Below are 26,938 nucleotides of genomic sequence, written 5' to 3' on the forward strand. Positions count from 1 at the left end.
TCAAGACCTCCTTCCATCCCTATTGCTATTAAATAAGCCAGCTCAGCTCAGCCCCTGATGTCAGTGTTCAGCTGACCCCAACCTCAATGCCAGAAAGTAAAACTCAAAGTACCTTTAATCACTTCCCCAATTACCTCATTCTAAGCTCTTACCTCGCCCTTCCTTGGCTGTATACCTTCTGAAAACATTGCCTTTCATTAAAAACTCCCAACTGCTGTTGCTTTGTGCCATCTGCCTCCTTTGCTTACTTGTTTCCTCTTTCTATGTTTCTGGGAGTCTAATTGTGATTAAATTATAGAGTGTACTAATAGGAGGGTAAGAACCCAGCTAATGGCTCACTGTTCCACTAGACAACAATTGTAGTAATCAACAAGCTAAAGGCTCCCATGCATTAGCTAGAGCTTGCTGGGTTTCCTGGCCTATGCTTCCTCCACACCCCTGTCTGAGCGAGTGAATATAATTCACAGGGCACATTAAGAAACCAGAGGCAAGAGAAGATGAAAACAACATTATCAAAAGAATAAGGGGCACAGCAAGACAACTCAGAAATAAGAATCTGAGTCACAGTAAAAGTAGAAGCAAAGAGAGCTGGGTTGACTATTTCAAAAAATATATTGGAAAATGAAACCAAGTAATTACATAATGTATTAAAGGGGCTTTAACTTGGGTTTTCTGGGATGTGATGAAGTTGGGATAGCACTGGTCCTTCACTCACTGTCTCCAGATTGGGCCTGAGAAGTAACTTGCTCAAGGTCACGTATGGCCCAAGTTCTTGGATTCCTTTGGCTCTTGTCTCTTCCTGCAGGGAGTCCCCACAATGTCGCAGTCTGCCCTTGAAGAAGTCTGTCCCCTGCCACTGTCCCACCACCTCACACTGCATCCTGAAGATGCTAGAAAGCAGGGAGGAACGGCAACTCCCCTCTGGAGTTAGAGTGCCACACAGGGTTGCCTCAAGGCCTTACAGAATTTGATTGAACTACTGTCTCCCTCTTCCCACCCCCCTTTAATTAGAGCCCCCCCTCTCACAGATTTAGATCTAGAAGATGTGGGGCCTGCGAAATAAATCCGGTATCTTACGCTTGAAAAATAGAAGTAAATGTCATGTTAATGCTCAGGATTCAAATAGGAACTGGAGGGAAATGTTTGGAACCAATATTTTGGTTCACAAGGTGTCTTAAGTAAAATGAAATCAAATGTTGACATTAGAAGTTCCAGCTGAATCACAATAAATACCAAATGTCAAAGTGAAGCTGCTAGATCAGGATTTGCAAAGTAAGTGGCAAAGAATATTTAAAGTTCAGGAGAGATGAAGGTAAGATTTGAGATGAGAAATCTTTGGAGAATGCTGTGCTAGAAGTTCCATTCCTCCCCTACCTTAAGTTGTCAAGCCTGAGAAATCAAAATGGCAAGAGGCACGGGAGAGTAGAGGTTTACACTTGGGAAGTAACTATACTCAGAGTTGTTGAGGCAAAGTTGAGAGCCATGAGGTTTGGTCTGGAATAGCCAAGAATGGCAAAAAGATATCTCAGCCATGAGAAACTGGAGGGCCGAAACTGGTTTGGCTCAGTGGATAGAGCGTCAGCCTGCAGACTGAAAGGTCCCGGGTTCGATTCCCCAGTGTGGGGGAGGGGTTGCAGGAGGCAGCTGATCAATGTTTCTCTCTCATCAATGTTTCTAACTCTCTATCCCTCTCTCTTCCTCTCTGTAATAAATAAATAAATAAATAAATAAATAAATAAATAAATAAATATTAAAAAAAAGAAAAAGAAAAAAAGAGAGAGAGAAACTGGAGGTATGACGTATGAGGTATGGAGGTATGGAGGAAGAAGTAGTCGATGAGCCAGAATAATGCAGGTGAAAGGTCCCCAGTAACAGAGGTGTTCTGGACCAAGTGTTTGTGTCTCTCTCCTCCGCACTCTCCCCCTCTCCCCCCGGCCCAAATTCATATGTTGAAATCTTACCCCCCAATGTGATGGTATTAGCAGGTGGGACCTTTGGAAGGTGATTAGGTCAAAAGAGTGGAGCCCTCATGAATGGGGTCAGTGTCCTCATAAGAGACCAAAGAGCTTGCTGGCTGTCTTTCTGCCCTGTGAAGATACAATGAGACTGGTCAGTAGTCTGCAACCCAGAAGAGAGTTCTCACTAAAATCCGTCCTTGCTGGCACCCTGACCTCAGAACTGTGATAAATTCCTGGTGACTATCAACCACCCAGGCTGTGATACTTTGTTATAATTGCCTGAACTGATTATGATGGGGTGATGTATAAAGTACCCAGGAAAATGTCAGCTTTAAAAACTTGCCCAGTTCTGAGAACATCAATGTCAAATCCCCATGTCAGGACCAATTAAGTGGGCATGTTCCTGCTTCTTCCCACTCTCAAACCAGAAGCAACAGAAACCACCATTAAAAAGATGGAGAGGAGGGACAGAAATGTTGCCTACTAAGTGTTCAGCCTGAATGGAGGCAGGGGGAAAAGCACTAATTTTACATCACATTTGGAATTTAATGGAAGCAAACATTTTAATTGCTGTGTTGTGTCCGATTCAGCATTAGGAGGTAAAATATAAAATCCTAGGACTTCTAGCACACACCTTCCCCAATAGTGTCCTCACTGACCTCCCTGCTTTGCCCCTTCCTCAAGTATGAATCTCCTGGACTCCCTGTTGTTACCTTTGGGCTGGCTCTATCCAATCTTGGGCAGTTCCTTTCTTCCCACAATCTTTTCTTGTTCTGTAGCTAAGCTGCTCTGTTTACTGGCATTCCTGAAGATGCTTTGCACTTTCCTCCTTACCTGTTTACACCCGCCCCCAGGCTTAGCCAGGTGGGGCAGGGCTGTGAGCAGTGGCCTGAAATTCTTCAGATCAGTGACCTTCAGGAAGCTGCCTCCCTCTCTTGGCCTCTTTCCTTCTGTCATAAAATTATTAGACTGGGTGATTTTGAAAAATTTTTCCAGTTCAAAGTTCAGTGATTCTCACTTTAACCCTGCTTTTAAGCAAACCTCTGTCTCTCAGGTAATTCCTAGGGCCAAGTGATCTAAATTTGATGACATATTATGACATCTCTTCTGTTACCCTTTACATACATTTTCTCTCCTTTGGCCCTACACAGAGATAGGATTGCTGGGCTTCTATGAGCATCTCTACCAGCAAAAGAAACTTTATCCTTTTTTTTCTTAGTATCTCTGAGTCCCAGAATCTGTGTTTTTATGGCAACAATTTGCCTTGAGGCCCTGCTTCAAATGATTCAAGTATTTTAAAGGTGCTGCTGCCCAAGCTTTCACTGGATACAAAAGGCTCTGGGTTCATCTGGGGCCACGGAACAAGTTTCTAAAGGAGAGCCAGGGCAAAGGGCTAGTTGCAATGATATTTTCAAAACCCAAACCAAACTGAAATTTCATCACTTAGGAGAGACTGCAGACTCCTGCATTCCAAGAACTTGGCCAAGAGATGTTAGGATTACCTGCTACTGGGTGACTGTTTTGGCCTCACTCTGGTATCGAGGGTCACAATGTCTATCCTCCTTCCCAGTCAGAAGCCTATCTGAGAACCCCATTCAGATGAACATAGGATCATTAGAGTAGACATCAATGCTCAGTTTGCATTAAAGACTGGGCATCTATGGGTACCAACCCTACACAGCTGTTTGACTAATTGATTGACCTTGAGCTAGACTCTTACCCTCTCTGTGCCTCTGTTTATTATTTATAAAATGGGAGGTAACAATAGGCTTGTCATGAGGATTAAATAAAATGCACGGGAAGCTTTGAGCACTATACTTGGCTCTAGTGATTCACTTTATGAATAACCATACACAAAGGTTCATAGTCACCTAGTTTTAGCCTCTGGAGAGTGGGGTTGGGTACTGAGAGGACACAGAGAAAAAACATAGAGACACAGGTTCTAATCCTTGCTCTCATCTCCTTGCTTTCAACACATGTTCCAAATATCTCCCTCCAGCACCATTGGAAGATTACGATAATCAATCAAAACCAATGCATCAAAATTACTGATTACAAAAAAAAAAATGCCATTAGAAAGATTTCATCATTACAGTTTTGATGATATGGAAAGTGAAAGCTTACCTCTAGGATACTTCTGATCTCTAAAGTTGGATGTATGCACTAGGTGGTATGTGATACTATCTATATCTATATATACCTATATCTGATTCATATCTACTTCTACACATTCCTCACCCAAAAATATGTTTTTAGAGAGGAGGAGAGAGAAAAACATCAATGTGAGAGAGCAACATCCATAGATAAGTGCCCTGACCAGGAACCAAACCCGAAACCTTGTGGTGTATGGGATGAGGCTCCAATCAACTTAGCCACCCGACCAGGATGCTATATATTTTTAAATCAAATATCTTATTATGTACACAATGTAACAGTCTAGAAGTCAGGTACCTTTTAAAAATGTACATATGTGAGGGGTTTGTGCTCCAATGTTTTCTTAATAATATGAATGGTTGGGAAAGTTTGCAGGCTACTGTGATAGACCAAGGGCAAATTGTCCTGGGCAGGTGTCATGTTTCTTTAACTCTGTACCCCTGATGTCCAGCCTAGGGCCTGGCATAGTGGGAGTACTCAATAGATGTTCTGAATGAGAATGAGTGCACAAACAGATGAATTGATGAGTAAAAGGACATTAGTTTAGATGTCCACCATAATATAACTAATAAGTGGAACGGTCAGGATTCAAATTCAGATCTGTTTGACTCCAAAGTCTGTACTTTTCCAATAGGCTGCTGCTTGGCACACCAAACAGATTAGCAAGGGGAACCTGAGATGTTTTCCCAACTAGTTGATTGTTAAAAACACACACACGCAGATAAGCCCCAAGCAACAGAGAAAAGCATTACATTCATTAGGAGATTTATGGCATCCTGTCAGCTTTTCCACACGGGAAACATTCTTCAGAAACATAGAAAAGACAGCCGAAACCAGTTTGGCTCAGTGGATAGAGCGTTGGCCTGTGGACTGGAAGGTCCCGGGTTCGATTCAGGTCAAGGGCATGTACTTTGGTTGTGGGCAAATCCCCGGTAGGGGGTGTGCAGGAGGCAGTTTCTCTCTTATCGATGTTAGCTCTCTGTCCCTCTCCCTTTCTCTCTGTAAAAAATCAATAAAATATATTAAAAAGAAACATAGAAAGACAAAAGGGCTAACCCATCTCCTCCAGCTGTATGTTCGGGTAGCACTAAAGGCCAAATGGCCAGGGACACTTTCGTTTCCCAACTCTTTTTCAGCATCGGCCATATCTTCCCCCTCAAAAGAATCCCCAAAAAACTTAATTTTGGCAAGAACTTCACCATTCTTTTCCATTAAGTTATTTATCCACAAGACAGACTAACTTGAGTTTCACTTCTTATCCCTTCTTCCAAAGAAGAATATAACAGAACAACATTTGAACTTTAAATGTTGAAAATCCAAGGACATCAGGTGATCAGAGCCTGAATAGGAACCGCTGTTAATTAAGAACCCCCATGTGCAGACTTCTCTACCACCAGTTGATTTCCACATGTTACTTCATTTAATTTCCACAACTCCAAAAGTACTTTTTAAAAAAAAAGATATGGGAGAATTATTTTTTATTTTTAAAAAATAGATTTTATTGACTTTTTTACAGAGAGGAAGGGAGAGGGAGAGATAGAGAGTAAGAAACATTGATGAGAGAGAAACATCCATCAGCTGCCTCCTGCACGCCCCCTACTGGGGATGTGCCCTTAACCAAGGTACATGCCCTTGACCCGAATCAAACCTGGGACCCCTCAGTCTGCAGGCCAACGCTCTATCCACTGAGCCAAAAACAGTCCAGGCTCCAAAAGTACTCTTATCCACATTTTAAGGATGAAGAAACAGAAGCTTATGCAGGTTAGGGAAGTTGTGCAAGATCAGACAGCTAGTAAAAGGGATTTAAACCCAAACCCATTTTGTTCAAAGCCCATCTTTCCTCTGTACCAGATTTCCGGATTCCATAATAATACGTATAGTGCCTCTGCTGATGCATGGTTGCTAATATGTAATATAAACAAATAAACCTGTTTCTTTATTAAACCACTGAAATTTGGGAAGCTGTTTATTATTACAGCCTTGCCTAAGAAAAGTTGGTTAGTATAGTGTTTTTTTAAAATTCTTATTGATTTCAGAGAGGAAGGGAGGAGATAGAGATAGAAACATCAATGATGACAGAGAATCATTGATGCCTGCCTCCGGCACACCTCACACTGGGGATCAAGCCCACAACCCTGACTGGGAATCGAACCGTGACCACTTGCCTGGTTCATAAGTCAATGCTTAACCACTGAACCCTGCCTGCTGGGCAGTATAGGTATTTTTAACTATACTGTTTTATATTTGCTGTTTATCGTAGTGTAAACTTTGGAAATGACTTTAAGTATTTGGTATGGTGCAAAATATAGTTAGAGCCTCTACTTATGCCATCTCAAAACAAGTACTTATTTTTATTTAAGGCAAAGCCTCAAAAATTATTGAAACATGCCCTAGCCGGTTTGGCTCAGTGGATAGACCATTGGCATGTGAACAGTCCTGGGTTTGATTCTGGTCAAGGACACATGCCTGGGTTGCGGGTTCAAGCCTAGTAGGGGGCACGCAGGTGGCTGCTGATCAATGATTCTCATCATTGATGTTTCTATTTCTCCTTCCTTCCTCTCTGAAATCAATAAAAACATATTTTAAAAAATTATTGAAACACTGTAGGGAATATTGAATCTCTTGGGGCATGGCCTTGGCATTCAAATAGTTGAATACAAATTGTTGCATAAACACCTAGAAAAATGTATTTTTTCTAAGTGCAGTTAGAGAATTTTAAGAGCACATTGTCAGATGGGAAATTAACTAAAGCCCCAATATTCTAATGCATATTTGTAAACTAAGAACTTATAAGAAACTCCAGAATTGTGACTTGATAAAGCATTATTAACAGAAATGTCCATATTTAAAAAAACAAAACCCTGGATTTATCTGGATGGTGTGGCTCAGTGGTTAAGCATGGATCTAGGAACCAGGAGGTCACCGTTTGATTCCCTTGTCAAGGCACATGTCTGGGTTTCGGGCGCCATCCCCAATAGGGGGCATGCAGGAGGCAGCAGACCCATGATTCTCTCTCATCATGGATGTTTCTAGCTCTCTCCCTCCCTCGCAGTTCCTCTCTGAAATCAATTTAAAAATCTATAAAAACAAACTAACAAAAAAACATGGATTCAGGTGAAGCTAGGAAAACACATTTTAGGTTGGTAAGCAGTCACTGCATCTATTAAGGTGGGAGATCTGATAATCCTTTAGACTACTTTTAGGTTAGGGGCTCTCTAGTTGCACAAATTTAAAGCAACACTCCTTGGGGACTCCTTCCCCCCTCCCCATGTGGGCGTTTGTGCTGTGAGATTCTTCCCTCCTCCCCACATGGCAGTCTGTACTTGTTTTTCAATAAATTTCCACCTTTACTATATAAATAAATAAATAAACAAACAAACCAATACTCATTTTGGAAAAAATTATTTTAATAGTACTTTTTTTTTTTTTTTTTTTTTAAGAAAAAGAGAGAGAAGAGAGAAACATGCCATATTTGGGGATTGAACCCACAACCTGAGTATGTGCCCTGACCTGGAATCAAACCTGCAACCCTTCAATGTACAGGACACTTCAACCAATTGAGCCACACCTGCCTCCTGCATGCCCCCCTTTTGAGGAATGAACCCCTTAGTGGGAATTTTAAGCCTGATAACAAACCCAGATTGGAGATTTGAGTGTCATTAGTAAAAACCAGAAAAATGTGTCCTTGGGTGAGAAGGGCAGGGATGAATATGAAGCATTTTTCTAAATGCAGAAATTTTAGGCTAAGAAGCTGAATATACTACTTAGGCATATAAATTATTGTTTTTGGTGAAGACCACCTACCACCACAAAATTACGGGGGCTTTGTATAGATAGAAATATTTCTTATCTCTGTACAGATGTAAATGCTTTGCAGGAATGTGTATGTTCTTATTTAAGCTGTGGCTTGCACTGTATCAGAAACAAAGATCCAGAAGACCACATGAAGGATATTCAGACTTGGTTTTCATCACTTACTAGAGGAAATGAGATTGGAAAAGGAAAAATGTCCTGGACCATGTTTGGCTGGCAAGATTCAACCTTATCTATGTACTGAGAATGCCCTACAAGTGGTGTTAATAGTGAACAATCCAAACTTTGGAAAATATATTGATGTTGGCCCATGTTGACCTGAGGCAGAGGGAGAGGTTGTATTCCTGCATAAAAGAGAGGAAATTCCTATAAAGGCAAACATTCTCATTCTCAGTCAACTTATATGAACATAGATCCCAACGAGCCAAGGAAAATAGTTTTCTCTCCCCTGGAGTCTGCATTCTACAAAGAGTAGACATTAACTTAGAAGAAACTGCAGTCAGACAAGGAAATATCCCACGGGCATGGGTCTAGATTATTGACTATACTGCTCACCACATCTAGTAGCCCTCATGGGGCCTGCATGGTGGAACCAGCACCAGTCTGAAAACTGGTGGGACTCCAAAACAGTAGAACACAATCTGCAAATTTTGGAAATGTCATCTGGAAATTCCAGTGCGTAGACATTAGTAGATATTTACTCAGAACAAAACCTGTATGGATTCTTTGCATGCAACATCATTTCAATGCCAGAATGATTACAGAAACTCGCACCCTTGCACTGAGCATTTTGAGGCAACAACAAAAAACCCCCACAAAACAACCAAAAAAATCAACCAATTACAGCAGAGCAAAAGCTTCTGTTCTAGGCTTGTTAGACCAGCAAAGAAGTTTGTTTCCACCAGGTCTTTGAACCTTATCACTAAACTGTAGCAATGTCCGATGAAGCATGGAGCAGCAGCACAGCACTTGAAAATGTGTATTATTTATGTTTACAACTTCTTAACAATGTAAGCTCTTACCCATGGCAAAAACACATATGAGAGAGAGAGAACATGACAAAACTGAATTTTTTACTTAGGTTTAAGCAAAAAATTACAAAAGCTGGCTATTTTCTTCTCAGACTGGCAAATTTTTTCTGTAAGGGCCAGATAAATCAATACAAGGTGGGGCAAACAGGTTTAGTTGTGAGTTCACATAATACCAGGGTTTAGCCGAAACCGGTTTGGCTCAGTGGTAGAGCTTCGGTCTGCGGACTGAAAGGTCCCAGGTTCGATTCCGGTCAGGGGCATGTACGTTGATTGCGGGCACATCCCCTGTGGGGGGTGTGCAGGAGGCGGCTGATCAGTGTTTCTCTCTCATCAACGTTTCTGGCTCTCTATCCCTCTCTCCTCCTCTCTGTAAAAAATCAATAAAATATATATTTTTTAAAAAATACCAGGGTTTATTCTTGTACTGTTAGTTATTATATTACTTTTCATACAAACAACTGTACTAGTAAACCCACTTTTGCCCCACCCTGTATTTTAGGCTTGTGGGCATGTAGTCTATGTTGCAAGCAAATTTAGAAAAGTAATTCTGAGAGTTTTCAGCTAATCTGGGGTATCTTCTAAAATAATAAGGAGAAAAAACAATCACACTCTCAAAATTTCAAATTAAAAAAATTTATTGAAATTATTTCTAACACAGTTGGCAGCAGTGTTAACATATAACTACTACTAATAATAAAATAGCTAACATTTATATAGGACTCAGGCCTTAAGATTAAATTGCCAAAATAGATAGCATTTTTAGCAAATAAAGCATATCTGCCATATTTTAAAAATATAATTTCTTAAAGAGCCATTACTCAACCAAATTAGGAAATGTACAATATGCAGCCGAGTTTCAATTTTCAAGAGAGAGAACTGAGCAGCAAGAGGGAGAGAGGTAGTAACAATTAGGAAGAGAAAGACATGGTGAAAATATATCTCTTCCTTATAGATGATTTTAAGAGCTGATTTCTGGCAAAATCATACCTTATTGTCATCAATAATGGAACAATAAGGATGGAAAGCATTAGCTAAAAACAAAACAAGGGGAATCAAAGAGTGAGGGAGGCCAGTCCTAAAATAAGATTACCAAAAATACATTATTAGATGACATCTTTGAGTTTGAAAAGGGGCCATCCTGATTATACCGTGAAATGAAAAACAATTATTGTACCATTCCGTCTATCCATTGACAATATGATGATGTTCCAAAGAAACAACATCTGGTTCATCTAACATCCCAAAAAATAATAATAAAATTAAAGAGCAGTCAGTAAACTGTCAATAATATTTATTTGAAGAGAAAATTTACTGGTAATAAAAGAAATAAAACAGAAATCTGCCTTCAACATAGTTTACTAGGGATGATGAGACAAATATAGATTAAACGATATATACTATTTCTTCCTTTTTCAGAGGTTATCTACAAAACAAATGGAACAATGAAGAGAGCAGTGATTTTCAACCTTTTCATATCATGGCACACAAAAACGAATTACTAAATTTGTGTCACACCAAAAAATGTATTATATTTTTTGCCTATCTGACAAAAAATAGGTATAATTGATTCATTCACACTTGATGATATTGTAGTACTGGCTGTTGTGATTTCTTTATTTGACAAAGGGAAAAGAGGTCAAATAATGAAAATTGTTTTTCATTTCACAGTATAATCAGGATGGCCCCTTTTCAAACTCAAAGATGTCATCTAATAATGTATTTTGGTAATCTTATTTTAGGACTGGCCTCCCTCACTCTTTGATTCCTCTTGTTTTGTTTTTAGCTAATGCTAATGCTTTCCATCCTTATTGTTCGATTATTGATGACAATAGGGTATGATTTTGCCAGAAAACAGCTCTTAAAATCATCTGCATGTTTCAAAACACTGGTTGAGAATCACTCGAATTGAAAATTTCTGGAATAGAGATATGCATGTGAACTGTTCCTGGAGATAATTCCTATACACAGTACAATAAAATATTCCTAATCTTTGTGTCTCTTTACCTAGTAAATGTAAGTTATTTCCAGGGAAGACAGTGAAGATGCACGAATATTATAAACAGTATTTCCAGATTAGGGGAGCTGTATTTCAGTGTAAATTACTCTAGAACACCCCAAACCCCAATAATGCATTTAGAGGAATGGTACTAGAGAGTGACTTTGCTGATTGTGGAGATATTTTCCCCCCAGACATTTAAAATAAGTTCTGAGTTATAATTTGCATACTACATAATTCACTTACTGTAGGTCCTCACAATTCAATGATTTTTAGTATTATTTGCAGAGTTGTATAGCTATCATCACAGTTATAGATTTTTAAATGTTCTGCAAATCACTGAAAAACTGTCTTCTCATTTCAACCCTAACAGTAATTAAATTTTTTAATTTCTTTCCCCCCCAAGAAATTATTTCCAGGGGAAAATATAGTGCTGACAGGATATATACTCACCAAATTGACTCAAAATTATTTTTAAAGTTTTTTTTTTTAAATATATTTTATTGATTTTTCACAGAGAGGAAAGGAAAGGGATAGATAGCTAGAAACATCGATGAGAGAGAATCATCCATCAGCTGTCTCCTGCACATCCCCCACTGGGGATGTGCCCGCAACCAATGTACATGCCCTTGACCGGAATTGAACCCGGGACCTTTCAGTCCGCAGACCGACGCTCTACCACTGAGCCAAACCGGTTTCGGCTAAAAAGTTTCTTTTTGAAAAAGTAACTTTTCATAACCGTTGACAGTGTTGAAATCAGCTTCTGAGAATGGGTAAAATCCATATTTAATAAATCCGATCAACGATTCTCTCTCATCATTGATGTTTCTTTTCCTCTCTGAAATCAGTAACAAAAAAATATAAATATATGTGCATGTATATATTATTTTAAAGAAAGAGAATTGCCAATCTTACCCAGCTCTGTCCAGGAACAGACACAAAATCCAGGGGGTATGAATTTTCCTGTCATTGAGGAGTCTATATACTCTGTTGTTTATCAGGTCTCACCATGATCTGAATGAAGTATCTCTCAAAATGGCTCAATTCATTTTCTTTTAATTTCTCATTTACCAAGCAAATGCCTGTTGTGCTTTCCAGTCTTGCCAGGAACAATTTGAGTATCCTGGTTATTAAAAATGAATCTGCCCTACCACCAACAAATGAACAAATAGTTTGGTTTATTTGCTTTCTTGTGGACTAAAATCTATTAATCAATTCTGGTACATGGATAGTATTAATTGTAATCATCACTAAGCTAATGCCATCTTGGGAGATCTTGATAAAGAGCCAACCAGACTTTTCCTGCTAAATCCTGACCTGAAAATGGACCCCAAAACACAGGTTCTATTCAAATACAAAAGAAGCTGATAGAAAAACAAGAATGTCCTATTCACTCTGAATTAACGTCTACCTTGTATTCCTCTGAGCTGAACAAAATCAGAAATTACTGCATTAATTCAAACAGACAAGTATAAATCAAAGCAAATTCGATTTTCTTATTTTTCTGGAATGAAAATGTCCTGAAGTTAAAAGCACTCCTGTTTAAATCACTTCAATTATCATTGACTTAACATTAATCAACAGAAGATAAGCCTGAATAAATTAAATTGATGGATGAATGTTTGAACAGAAAGAAAATATGCTCAGTAAATAACTATTGAATAAAATACCTGCAATGTAAAAATAAATTCTCATTTCTTCTGCTACTAACCGAATGGGACAGCGCTAGAAACTGAATAATTTTGTCAAAAATCATGTCCTTTTTGGTCAGCTTCTCATTTTAAAAATGATCAGGTTCTTGTCTTTTTAATTAAAAGCTCAGTTTCAAAAAGTACCACTGAAGGATAATCAATCTGTCCTTCCCTCTAAAATTTTCAGAGTTATTTCCCCTTTGGGGATCTTATTAAAATTTCAAATCCTCTTTACAGAAGAAAGTACTCGCACATATACGCATAATTTTGGAAACCATCACAGAGAGTACATGGACATTTGTAAAATGCAATCAACTTTTAAAACTTCGAAATAATGCCCTTCTTCTAAACCATTTTTTTTAAATCTCAAAGGCACTTTGGATTTTGAATATACTCGTGTTCCCTTCTTTACTGTGACTTCTGGGATGATCAGAATCAAATTTGCAATCCATCTCTAGGAACTTTCCGGGCTATTACTGCGGATATTTTGAGTACTAACTTTATCCATGACTCTTAGCGCTCCTTATTTTCCCATTCCCCTGGATTTCTTCAGTTTCAATAATGTTTTATGGTATCTCTGCAAAATGCCTCAGATCCCTGGGGCAGGAAGACAGTCACCCCTTGATTCTAGATTGAATCAAACGTAGCGCAATTCCTGAGCTGGGCGCACTCTCCGAGGAAGCCCGGGTTTCCGGAACTGCCTACGCGTCCCTTTGACTCCGCCCCCAGGAGTCTTTCCCGCCAAAGGCCGTTACCGCCGCAGTGCATGGTGGGACAGGCTCTAGGGTAGGTTTTACCAAATCCTAGTTGCTCTAAAAGGCTTTTTTCCTGAGGAAACTACCTCCTAAGACTCGACAGGGGTTAATGATCCTTTCACGAGGGCTCTGTATCTTTCTATCAAAAGCTAGTCACTCCCTCACCAAACTACTGGCAAATCGAGAACACAGGGAACTTTTTTCCCCTTCGCGCGGAGGGTGACGTCGCGCGTACGTGAGCGTACTTTCGCAGTCCCGTTACGCTCTTGCGCGTGCGCACTGAAATCAAATAGCAGCTTCCTCCCGCTCCTCTACTTCCCTCCCCCATATCCGTGCGCCGAGTAGATAAAGGCGCCATTTTGGACGGGCCGCGGGAGCCGTGGTGTCGCTGCAGGTTCGCTCTCCCGGGCGCTAGGCTTGGTGGGAAGGTCTGTTCTCGAGTCCGCGCTTTTTCGTCGTCGTCGTCGCCATGTCCGGAGGTGGTGTGATCCGTGGCCCGGCAGGGAACAATGATTGTCGCATCTACGTGGGTAACTTACCTCCAGACATTCGAACCAAGGACATTGAGGACGTGTTCTACAAATACGGCGCTATCCGCGACATCGACCTCAAGAATCGCCGCGGAGGACCACCCTTCGCCTTCGTTGAGTTCGAGGACCCGCGGTGAGGCGACCTGGGGCTCGCGGCCTTGAGGAAATCGGTTGGAGTAGTTGGGGAGAGCGCCAAGGCCTTAATGTTAGAGAATGGGAGACCGGGCTCCGAGGTAGGGGGCAAGAGACGCTATCGCCCATGCAGGAGTCGATTAAGGAGCTGGGCCGGTTCGGCCTTTCGGGTGGCTGGGCCCCCCGTGGAGGTTCCCGGAGCCGGCTCCGGCTCGGGGCGGGAAACTGAGGCGTTGAGGGCTGGTGTGGTGTAGTGGTCGGGAGCTCGGCGTGTTTCTGGGTGGGGGAGGGGCCCTTCCCATTATGCAGCGCATGTGAGCGCCTCCACCCCCGGCGCGCATGTGCGGGGCCCCGCCAGGTCCCGGCAGAGTCAGCCGCCCCCGCGGGTCCCCGTGTCTTAGCCTTCTCGCGCTCTATGATCACGCAGGGACGCGGAAGATGCGGTGTACGGTCGCGACGGCTACGATTACGATGGATACCGTCTGCGGGTCGAGTTTCCTCGAAGCGGCCGCGGTACGGGCCGAGGCGGCGGCGGGGGCGGAGGTGGCGGAGCACCCAGAGGCCGCTACGGCCCCCCATCCAGGCGATCTGAAAACAGAGTGGTTGTCTCTGGTGAGTTTACCTGCTAATATGGATTGATGAGAAGAAGGAACGGAAAAGCTACTTTAAATCCCCTCCCCCCCGCATGGCTAGTTTAACAAATGCAAGTTCCTTAGGCTAGGTCTTAAATTACATTAGTTTCTTGTTTAGGAAAATAAACAAGGATTATTGTAATGGAGGTTTATCGGGTTAGGTTTCGTTACCTGGACTATGAAGATCCTTTACTTTACAAATAACTTTGGACTCCAGTCTCCAGAATCTTAGCTCTTTACCCATGACCTTAAATGTATTCATTAGTTACATGGTTCTAATGTAGATTTTAAATTCAGGGTGATTGCTTTTTTCAGGACTGCCTCCAAGTGGAAGCTGGCAGGATTTAAAGGATCACATGCGTGAAGCAGGTGATGTATGTTATGCTGATGTTTACCGAGATGGCACTGGTGTCGTGGAGTTTGTACGGAAAGAAGATATGACCTATGCAGTTCGAAAACTGGATAACACTAAGTTTAGATCTCATGAGGTAGGTTATACACTTATTTTTTTCTTTGGCCAGAATTGGATACAGTGGTCTTAACAGTGGATTTTGCAGGTAAGATTCAGGCAAGGGTGCCCAAGTAAAGTGCCAGATTTCTGGTTTTAGCTACATTGTACTCATGCAGCATGCCTGAACACAGGTAAAAGCTTAGATCTTTCAATCGAAAGTTCTGTCTATTCAATAGGGAGAAACTGCCTACATCCGGGTTAAAGTTGATGGGCCCAGAAGTCCAAGTTATGGAAGATCTCGATCTCGAAGCCGTAGTCGTAGCAGAAGCCGTAGCAGAAGCAACAGCAGGAGTCGCAGTTACTCCCCAAGGAGAAGCAGAGGATCACCACGCTATTCTCCCCGTCATAGCAGATCTCGCTCTCGTACATAAGATAATTGGTGACACTTTTTGTAGAACCCATGTTGTATACAGTTTTCCTTTACTCAGTACAATCTTTTCATTTTTTTAATTCAAACTGTTTTGTTCAGAATGGGCTAAAGTGTTGAATTGCATTCTTGTGTAATATCCCCTTGCTCCTAACATCTACATTCCCCTCATGTCTGGTAAATTGTATTTTAAGTGATGTCATAGACAGGATTGTTTGAATTTAGTTTATTCTCCATTCTCTTCAGACTGTGATATTGTGCAAATGTCTATTCTGCTCTGGTTTGTGTGAAAGGGGATGTTGGGGATGTTTGTGGTTATCTTACCTGGGGAAGTTCTTATGTTTATCTTGCTTTTCGTGTGTCTTTCTGTAGACATATCTGAAGAGATGGATTAAGAATGCTTTGGATTAAGGATTGTGGAGCACATTTCAATCATTTTAGGATTGTCAAAAGGAGGATTGAGGAGGATCAGATCAATAATGGAGGCAATGGTATGACTCCAAGTGCTATTGTCACAGATGAAATTGGCAGTATTGACCTTATACTAAAAGGCAAGCGTTAAAAATGATATATATGCATCTACCTTAAAACACTTGCAAACATCTTATGCAGTTATCTTTACCTACAATTGCTCTGCTCTTTAAACCTTGGCAATTGTGGAAAAATTATATTGCCCATTTGTAGCAGTTTATTTTGCTCCCTTCCCCCCTTTTTTGTTTTAATAGGGACTAATGTGGGAAGAACTGGCTAATTTGTCACAGTGCTTAGTTACAACTGTTAATGTGTGACCTGCTGTTGGTGTACATGTGGGTACAGGGTGTCTTTAATTCCAACCAGATAGAGTATAATATCAATACTGCTAAATCTGCATGTCCTCTGTGTGACTGATATAGCGTTGCTATTTCATTTTTTTTAAGACAAAATGAAAGCAAATTATAGAATTCCGACATATTGGTGTAGATAATCTAGTTGGGAATATACTTTTTAAGTAACATCTTCCCCTTTAAACTAATATTCATAAATGACTCATGTTTGAAACACTTTAATTTACAAATTAAATTGCAGATGGGAGCATTAGGTTTAGTTTAGACTTAGATGGGTAACAATATGAGTAAACTTCTCAAATACGTAACTTCTTGCAACCACAAAACCTGTAATAACGCTGTACAGTAACAAGTGTTGGCATTATCAGTTGAACTGTAAATATAAAATGCTTCTTCCAATTAGTCTCTATGATGATTAAGTTTCTAAAGTTTATCTGAACACCATTCAGAAACTTGTTTTGGGGAATTTGATAGTTATTGATGTACATCTGTTAAACTGATGACAGACATAACTCATCATTCCCCAGAAACCTTTTTTGATTACAGTATCTAACATTTTGCCTCCTCTTTTTTGGTTTTGCTGGTTATAAAGGTTTGGATTGGAGAGGGCTCACTGGATCCCAATCCTTGGAGCTGGATCATTGGATTCAAATCATAATGTGGATAGGATAGGGAGGATGAATTACAAGGATTCATGGAGCGGGATCAGATTACCAGGAACATAGGAGTGGATTCCTGCCCCAACCAAACCGCATTCGTGTGGATTTTTTTTTTTTTTTCAACTTAATTGGCTATTCCAAAGATTTTTTTTTTTCCTATTTTTGACGATTGGAGCCCTTAAGATGCACGATGGAATTGTGTTTTGCATTTTTTGGTAAAAGGAGCAAAGCGAGGACCTGGAGATAAACGCTGGAGCAATCTCCTTGGAAGGATTCAGCACGAGTAGATGGTAAACATTTAAAGGGGGAAATGGGAGGGGGTTTGTTTTAAATAGTAAATCAGTAAGTCGTTTCTAAATTTAAAGAAAACAAAATTGGAGTTGAAGAATAAGTAGGTTTCCAATTGGCTGTTGCCGTTTTTCTTTGAAAAATAAACGTTTTTTAAAAAACTATGCATGGTTGTCCTTTTTCCTCTTCTAAGTTTACCTGGGAGACTATCAGTTAATGCTTTAAATGATAAGATCTGACTTGCATTTATGTGTTAGTAAATTAAAGGTTCTTGAAAGGTAATTTAATGGTATTAAGCAATTTTTGTTAATTGTTGTAAAAATATTCAGGGGAAGAGAAGAAAGGGTGAGAAAGGTAATTGTGTATGTAACATGGTGATGGCAGGTAATCTAGTCTCTGAAAGATAAATTTCCGATAATTTGATAATAAAAAAGTTATTAAAATTTATAGATGCTGCTTATTTTTGGTGATCATCTAGATAAGATAGGCTTTTATACAAAATTTGAGTGATGTCTGGTAAATGTTAACTTGGCAGTAGTAGCTTTTGAGATTCTCAATGAAACATCTCAAAAATTGGTAAGTATTGTTTAAATTCAGCACAGATTAAGAGTTCTCAACACAATTTCTTTTTTGAAATGTAAATAGTACACCAGAAGAATAACTGCTTATTCCAGGGAATTGTTGCTGATAAAAAGCTGATCATTTTTAGAATTTTGTCTTGTAAACACCATTCAACCATAAGGTTATTATACTATATCCAAAAACATGTCAAAGCAGTGATTATATCTTGTAGTCTACCAGTTTTTGTGTCTTTTTACTTGATAATAGTCCCTTGTTTTAAATTTTCAATTTGCTTGAATTAGGATTTTAACCTAAAATTCCTAGCCTTGTTTCCTGATAGCTAGTCACAGCCATCAACCATTCTTTTTCTGCATCCATTAACATTTCCCTTGGGTGCTGGTGATATTTGGAAGCTGAACTTAAGACAGCTATTCAGGTAACATGGTTTAAAACGAGTAGTAAGAGAAGGAAATGGGCCCCAAGATTTTCATAAGGTCACCTAACATACATATAAATGAGCCCTGTGGAATGTTAGGAGGAAGAGGGATATTCAAAAATAGAATCCCACTTAAAATATATAAGTAAAGCAATTGGTATAGATTTGTTTTATGTAAATTAAAAATAGGTTCAAGAAGCAGAAAGACTGGTTAAAACAAAAGTTTTGTTTCTCATTCGGGTATTAACTAGGCCTGACACTTTATGAGATTAGGCATTTTTTAGGGTGTGACATTTAATTTTGGAATGGTAAATGTGGGATAAATTTAAGCCTGATTTCGTTTGTTTACTGAACATTTTGATAACAGGATTAAAATGAAAATTGCCTTCACTCAAGGTTGAGTACATTTAAGCTAAGTTGAAAGATGTGAGCTACTAAAACTTTTAGTAGTTTGAATCCCAGGGTGAAAACAAGATAGGCTCTTTGAAGATTAGGAAGGACAATGTGTATTAGCGAATGAGGGGCACAGTATTTGTAGTTAAAAGCAAGGCGGCTAAAAACGGGAGATGCCCATTTTTTTTCAGTCTTAGAATGGCCCTTAATCCTCACCCGTTTCGGCAGCTATTAGCAGGAAGCCACCCTTTTGGAAACAAAAAGTTGGCTTGAATTTTCTACTTTTTCTCCCTATTTGTCTCCTCTTAGAATATTACAGGGAGCCTATAATTAGTTTGTTATTTTCTAACCAAGGAAAAACTTAAGTCTAAGAAGCACCTATTTTTCATAACATCAGATTGAGTAACCCATCTTGCTGTTCAGCCACATGCTGGAAACAAAAGGTAAGAAACCTGTTTTCTGATTCCTATTTGGGATCTGAATTGTATTTTAAGAATTAAGTTATGTTTAATTTCTTAATGTTTGAAATTTAAACAGATTTCCCTTGTTTGAAATGTTTTCCTAATTTTCACACTTTAATACATTTCTAGTGCATATAGCCACTAGTGCTTAAGATTCCAGAATTACAACTTTTAGTTTTGTTTTTGAAACATTTTGCTCATTAGGGCTGGTGTTTTTTAAGTTTCTATGAAGATGAATTTACATGTGCCTTTTTGCTTTGTATACTGTACACTATATCAAGAGTAGTTATTAAAAGGAGAGAAATTAGATTGAGGTTCTATTGTAACATAACCATCCTTTGATTTAACTTTATTACTGTATGGAGAATGCAAAGGCAGAAAATGGGTTCACAGTTTCTTATTTAAAAAACATTGAAAACTAATTTTGTTGGACTAATTTAATGTAAAACCTGACAAAAATTAGTGTTTTCATTTTGTACCTAACTGACTAACTTGTCTTCCTGCAGAAATACTGATGTGCGTCATATAGTTATCACGGGTTTGCTGAGGGTCTTGTGTTCTATATAGGGTCTGTATGCCATATCTTTGTGAACAGGCTCTGAATTTCAGATACATTTGTCCTCAAGAGTTTGGAAAGGGGATTGTAGAACTATAATAGAATATATAAGGCTAAGATTGTGTAACTTTGGATGTGAGTAAAAACCTGTTTCTGTGGATATTTTATTGAGATATAAGTTCCCCAACTTAGGCCACAAGAAAAGAAAAGGTATGACTCAACATTTTATATTCTGTTGCTATAGTGGGTTCAAGACATTTGTATTCACTGAAGGAAATAGTTTGCCTTCCTAGTGTATACAGTGGAATACTGCATTCTTTTAGGGCAGTTTTTTTTGTTTGTTTTTTTTCTAGTACTTTATTTTCAGGAACACTGATCATTCTGGTCCTATAGGAATAGCTGGAATTGGCATGAAGTAAAAAAATTATAAGGAAACATCTTCATATTGTCCATAGAACAAAGTCATCCTGGCAAAGACATACCTTTTTTTCTTTTACAAAGACATTTTAGATATAGGTACAATAAGTCAGAGTATACTTAAATCAGCATTGTTCTTCCGAACGAGTACTTGAGGGGTGCTTCTTAAAAAATCATTTGGTGCTTCTATAGTACATAGTAAATTAGTCTTTTGACTTCATGCAGAAGTTAATTTAGGCAGAAGTAACCTCATAATAGGTTATCAGGGAGAAAGGTTATTCATGTTTTGCTTAGGAGGTTTCTATTTAGGTAGGCATGAAACAGATTGTCAAACACTTGTAAATTCATCAGGTCCTGAGTGTTTTTTCATCTCTTAAAAAGTACAAAGGAGTTAACCTCAACAACCAGGTTATAAAGTATACTGTACTCCTGCTACTCTACAACTTAGAATTATCCTCTATCAACTCTTGATAGAACTATCAATGTGAAGATAGTGGAAACAGAGAGCCTGTGAGCAAAATGTCAAATTGTAGGGATGCTAAATGTCTTGAGGTGATTTAAGAAAACCACAATGTTTCACTTGCTATTTGATGAAATGCTAGGGGAAATCACTTAAAACCACTAGAGGGAGCTATGATGCAAAATCAGGAAATTATCTCTATTGTAAAGGATTCATTATAGCAAGGTGGAAACCAACTAAATAGTGTATGTCTGCTCCAAAGTTAGAGATTGGTTCTTTTTCGGTTAAGTTTTCTTCCTATAACTTTACCTGCCATCTGTTGGGAAAAATAATTTCCTTTTTCAGCTTCTGGATCCATTTAGGTTTTGAGTAGAGCTTAATTTCATGAGTACCAAGCTTATATAAACCAGGAAAGTATTTCTAGATCTTAGGAGAAAATGCTGAAGACATGAATCTACTTGTTTTCTGCCACCCTGTATATCTTCAGGTATGGAATAGTAAGACATAGAGTGTAAGAATTGGATGAAGCAGAAATGCGGGGCGGGGGGGGGGGGAGAGCGGGGGGGGGTCTTGGCATAAAATTGGTCATTTACTATCAAAAAAGATGAATATGCTTTCAGAAGCCTTTAATTTTTATGGCATGAAACAGTTCTGGAGTGATCTTATTTCTTAGCATTGCTGTGTCTTTTAAGAACCTGTAAGTCAAGTTGGCTGTTTATATTTTCTGGGCCTTATTTAAGTAGGCAGAGAAGTATCTTGTGATCAAAAAGTATATATTTCTCCTGATGTGTTTACTTATTGCCATTTTAAGTTGAAAATTATTTGAGAATAGTTCTTTAGTATTTGTCATTCATATCTCCCCCAATCTTACATTGCAAAAATCTAAAGGAAACTTCAACTTGGTCTCCTGTTGAAATTGTCACTAAGAATACTGTATTCAAGTTTCTTAGTCCCATTTGGTCTAGTTTAGTCAAGAAAATGAGTATGAGAGCAATACCTCAAGTAGTACTTGAAGAAATTACCTCTGAGAATTTTGGCACACCCATCAAACAGAATCACTCCCTTGTATGTTAGCACAGACTTAATGTATGTGCTCTAGTATAGCATATGTCACCTGGCTGGCTTTCTCTGTCTATCCATCTACATCAACTTTCTTGGTTCATGAATTTTTATTTTCTAAGGAACAAAAGCAGTGTGTGGAACATGATAAATAAATGAAAAAAGTACTATTGGTCCTCAGTGTTACCATATACCTGTCTTCTAACAGGTTATAACCTCTAATCCCCTTTCCTCCTAGGCATGTAACACAATGCTATTACACTGAATAGACACTCAAAAGATGAATTATTCAATTGCTTTGGAAGAGAAACCTGGAAAATTGAAATCCTTTTCTGAGTATCTTAGATTGGGTGGGGAACCTTTTTTTCTCTGCCAGGGGACATTTAAAACATCATTCCCGGGCCATACAAATGACAAACTTAAAAAGTAGCCTATATTTGTGCAAACATTTAATTAACTTAGCCTTACGGGCATAGCAAGGCCAGACCAAATGATTTTTCAGGCCAAACTTGTTTCCCACCTGTCAAAGAAGCAGTAAATGTAGGTCTCAATTTTAAGTTGGGACTAAATCGCTATACAACTTATATTACTGTGCAGTGGAACTAAATATTTAGAACATTTTCCATATTGTGGCCTAGAATGTTTCTAATACTTCTTGAAGACATTAAATTTTTTTGTATCATTAGTTCTTGGTCACAGTACCATTGTATCTAACTTAAACTAGACTATAGAGATGTGTTTTCTTGTCAAATGGAGTTCTTTAAAATCCTGTTGGGATTTGTCCTCCATCTTCATTTGCCATATCAGCATCCTTGTCTGTGCACCAAATTTATTACTAAAATGTCTTACCTTATTTCACTGACTCTAGTCTCTATCCTGACCATTAAGTATGATCTTCCAAAAACATGTCACTTGACCTAATATGAATCAATGAATTATAGTCTACCTTTTTAAAATTTATCACTATTTTCAATCACATCTTCCCCTCCTCTGATGAATACTGACTATGCTTGTTTTTGCTTCTGTGTACTTGCTTATGTTTTCAGACTTCTTCGCTCTCCATCCCCCCACTCAATTAGCAGTCACCTGAAGCTTTAAATCCTGGTCATCCTCAAAGTTCATTTCTGCAACTATGAAAAATAAGCTGCTAAATCCAAATAATAGCTGTCTTCTCTGATGCATTTAGTCTCACAATTTATTACTGTGGAATGTTTTGTGTTAATTTTTCATGCCCTATGGAATTTTTGTAATACTTGTATTTCCCAATGAGCCAAATGCAATGCTAACAGTTTAATAAATGTTGATTGAACAAGATGAAAAGAACTTAGTACTTCTTAAAGCAAAGCACTGTATAGAAGACTATCTCACAAACTATTGGTTAACTGGATGCATTATTGAAGAAAATTTTTAATTCTAACATTGCGTTAGATAATTTCTCTTTAGGAAATGCAAATTAATTTAAATGCTAACCTAAGCCAAGTATAATTGGAAAAGTGCTTCCCCAAAAATCAGTCTTGCAAAGTCAAAAATAAAGTTTTGCTGCATGTTGTGCACACTTTGAGTATAGATCAAGAATTGTTAAGAGAATAGTTCCTTTTTAAAAAATGTTATTTTTGTTGGTTTCAGAGAAAGAGAGGGAGAAATTAGTGATGAGAGAGATTCACGGATCGGTAGCCTCCTGCATGTCCCACACTGGGGATCGAGTATGTGCCCTGATGGAATTGACAGTGTCCTCCTGGTTCATGAGTCAACAACCACTGAACCACACCAGCTGGGCAATAGTTCCTTTTCTTGCTGTTTCCTCCTGGGTCTCCTTTTTAAAACCATCGTTCTTAAGCTTAATTATTACAGAAAAAAGTTTTAGATCACTTTTGAATTTAGCGGTCCTGTCACTGAGGGTTCCCGCAGATTTCGCAGTGCGATTGTATCATTTTGGTTCTTTTTAAATGAGTTATTCCATAAAGAGATTCAGATACAAAGATTTACATAGACTGAAGAAACCAGATATATTATTCTAGGCCAGGGACCCTGGTTTTTAATGCTTATTGAGGAACTAGCTTAAGCAGTTCCCAAAACCAAGAGACTTCAACTAACATTCAACATACAACACACCAAAATCCTATAAGCACCCCCATCTCTTTGGCCCTTAAAAGTTGTTCTGCCCTTTCCTGATCAGTTAAAGTGTAATTCTTGCCAAAACCGGTTTGGCTCAGTAGATAAAGCATCAGCCTGTGGACTGAAAGGTCCCAGGTTCGATTTCAGTCAAGGGCATGTACCTTGGTTGCCAGCACATCTTTGGTAGGGGATGTGCAGGAGGCAATGTTTCTTTCTCATCGATGTTTCTAGCTCTATCCCTCTCCCGTCCTCTCTGTAAAAAATCAATAAAATATATTTAAATAAAAATAAAGTGCAATTCTTGAACTAATTGCACTGTATTTGTTTTGCTTGCTTTGGCATGTTTACATAGTGACATGTAGTTCATACACTTAATGAACTCTGCTGTTCTAATATATATGTGTTGCAGTTCCCTCGACTATGGTAAACCTTTCAAGATGTCTAGTATACAAATACACACCTTAGTAAATGAGAATAAATAGATTTATGAAATCCTAAGCAGGCCTACCCCATAGATCTGATATGTAGTGTGATCCTCTTATCAGATTGGGTTTATTCCCAAAGTAGTGACTTTGCTGCCTTTTTTTAAATGGAAAACTTAAAGGAGAAAATGCAAAGACTTAGGATAAAAGTACCTTTTTTTTGTTTAATCCTCACCTAAGGAATTTTTTCCGTTGGTGTTTTTTTTTTTTTTTTTTTTTTTTTTTTTTTTTTAAGGGAGGGGTGGTATTGGGGGAGAGAGGGTTAGGGGAGAGAAACAGATTGGTTGCCCCCCACATTCATCCCTGCCAGGGATGGGGAATGTTTGAGATCCTTCAATGCCTGTCTGATGCTCTAACCCCGTGGTTGGCAAACTGCAGCTCGCGAGCCACATGTGGCTCTTTGGCCCTTTGAGTGTGGCTCTTTCGAAAAGGACCACGGCCTGAGCGAGTCTGTTTTGAAGAGGTGGCGTTAGAAGTTTAAAAAATTTGGCTCTCAAATGTCAATCATTGTACTGTTGATATTTGGCTCTCTGTTGACTAATGAGTTTGCTGACCACCGCTCTAAACCCACAGCCACACTGGTTAGGGCAAAAAACACACAAAAAACCTTACTGAAAGTACTTTAATTAAAAATAAAATTTATATATATATATATATATATATATATATATATATATGTATATATATATAATTTTTTCTTTTCAGAGTGGAAGGGAGAAACAAATGATTAGAGAATCATTGATTGGCTGCCTCCTGCACACCCCACATTGGGGATCAAGCCCAAAACCCAAGCATGTGCTCTTGACTAGAATCGAACCCTGGACCCTTCAGTCCAAAGGCCAACACTATCCACAGAGTTTGGTGGGGGTACATACTGCACCGTGCTTAGCTGCGCTTAATTCTATGTTCTCGTGAGTACGAGAGGTACTCAGCGTTAGGAAAGTTATAGAAGGGGTATACATATGTCAAAAGTTTGGGAAACACTGACCTACAGCATTCCTTTTTTAAAGCCAGCCAGTCATATCCAGTGGGGAGGTTAGGATTCGTTTTGGAACATACTTGTAATACCCACCTGATGCCACCAGGGTGTCCCATGGTGCCATCTTTGACTCATTTTTTTTTAACCCTGGTTTCTGGGGGCAGTTCCAAATCAGTAGTTAATGTAGTCACAGTGGCTCAGCAGCCAGACTGATGTGTTTAGCTCCCTGGCTTTCCAGTGTGCAGTGCACAGCCAGCATCAGAGAAGCCCTTGCCCTCTTTTGACCCCTACTTAGGGTGGCACAATAAAAGGACAGCAGGTCATGCAGGGTCTGGCTAGCACTCTAGGCAGCAACCCCACAAAGAGATGTAGCGTAGAAGCAACTCTGGGTAAATGTCTATAAACATGCATTTGTTTTGGTTACTGCATTTACACAAATTTGTATTGGTTAAATAGATCCACAACATATTGCTTTACCACTGTTGGTTAGATAGGTTTTAAGTCGATGTGGGTTAACTTTCCAGTTTGTAGTAAAAGTCTGCATTATACTTGGTCCTGAGTATTCAGTCTCAGAAGTATCAGGTTTGGGGGGGGGGGGGTTTGTTTGTTTTTTTTAATATAAATTTTTTATTTTTTTTACTAATGTCAGAGGGGGGGGGGAGTGTCAATGATGAGAATCGTTGATTGGCTGCCTCCTGCACACCCCACAATGGGATCAAGCCCACAACCCTGGGCATGTGCCCTTGATTGGAATCAAACCTGGGACCCTTCAGTCCACAGGCCAACACTATCCACTGAGCAAAACCGGCTAAGGTGACATCAGTTTTATAGTTTATAACCCTAGGTGACAATTCTGTGTCATCGCTAACACTATGTAAGAACCAATAAAGTGAAGTTTTGATTTAATATTAAGATGACAAAGAGCCCCGTTTAAAAAGTTGCTTCCTTCCTAGTGCTCTTTAAGCACTTTGAGCAAATGTCTGTCTATATTACTTTTCGTTACTGGAGGAGATTTTTATTTTTATTTTTTTTAGGAGACTCTTAAAAGTCCAGTGACAAGTAGTTTCTGGCTTCAATAGATGCACAATAAATACGTGTTTACTAAAATAGCAAAACCATAATAGTTACAGAATAGTTCTACACGTGAGTTATTTTTTAAGGAGAGAGTCCACATTAAGAGTCCACATTTGTTTTGTCTTCAAACTGATTAGAATAAATAATGAACTAGGAAGTTAGTCTCTGGGGTGTCCTGACAGGTCTTTCAAAATCTTGTCAATCTTAGTTGTAATTAGTGCAGCCTGAACTGGGGGCTTCATCTGAGCTGATTCTATAACACCCATGCTATATCTCTAGGACCAGGTGTTTACCAGGTGGCACTTGGATTCACCAAGAGAGACTTATTAAATTAAACATTAATTGGAATGTTGGACTTGTGCCATCCCCCTCCCTCCCTCCCTATTTTCCCAGGAGAATTTCTATTCCAAAATTCTGGTTTTAAGATCACTATGGAATAAAACCCAAACTAACCTCTCGTAGTCAAGCTTTACTTTCAATTTTCTCAGCTCTGGTGAAGAGGGCTAATTAGATTATTAGTGCCAACTCAGATCCTTCCATGTGCTTTGCTTAGGTGATCACAGTAACTGCCTTGGCATAAAAACTATGTGTATGGGACATTTGT

The 26,938-nt window shown here is 39.1% G+C and overlaps 1 protein-coding gene across 2 annotated transcripts; it reads left to right on the forward strand.

Annotated features, from left to right (window-relative positions):
- The first annotated feature begins 13,720 nt into the window (after positions 1-13,720).
- SRSF1 (serine and arginine rich splicing factor 1) lies at positions 13,721-17,505 on the forward strand. 2 transcript variants are annotated; one of them, XR_014793043.1, is made up of 5 exons: positions 13,721-14,061; positions 14,488-14,672; positions 15,008-15,180; positions 15,380-16,061; positions 16,987-17,505. XR_014793043.1 is itself a non-coding variant. In XM_084862617.1 (4 exons), exons 1-4 carry the CDS (start codon positions 13,868-13,870, stop codon positions 15,572-15,574), a joined length of 747 nt encoding a protein of 248 aa, XP_084718743.1. In that variant the 5' UTR covers positions 13,721-13,867; the 3' UTR covers positions 15,575-17,505. The 2 variants fall into 2 exon arrangements, 1 of the variants encoding a protein (XP_084718743.1); XM_084862617.1 differs by having other exon boundaries at positions 15,380-17,505.
- The last annotated feature ends 9,433 nt before the right edge of the window (positions 17,506-26,938 follow it).

The sequence above is a fragment of the Pipistrellus hanaki genome, assembly GCF_964339955.1.
Source record: "Pipistrellus hanaki genome assembly, chromosome: 16".
NCBI classification, from domain to species: Eukaryota; Metazoa; Chordata; class Mammalia; order Chiroptera; family Vespertilionidae; genus Pipistrellus; species Pipistrellus hanaki.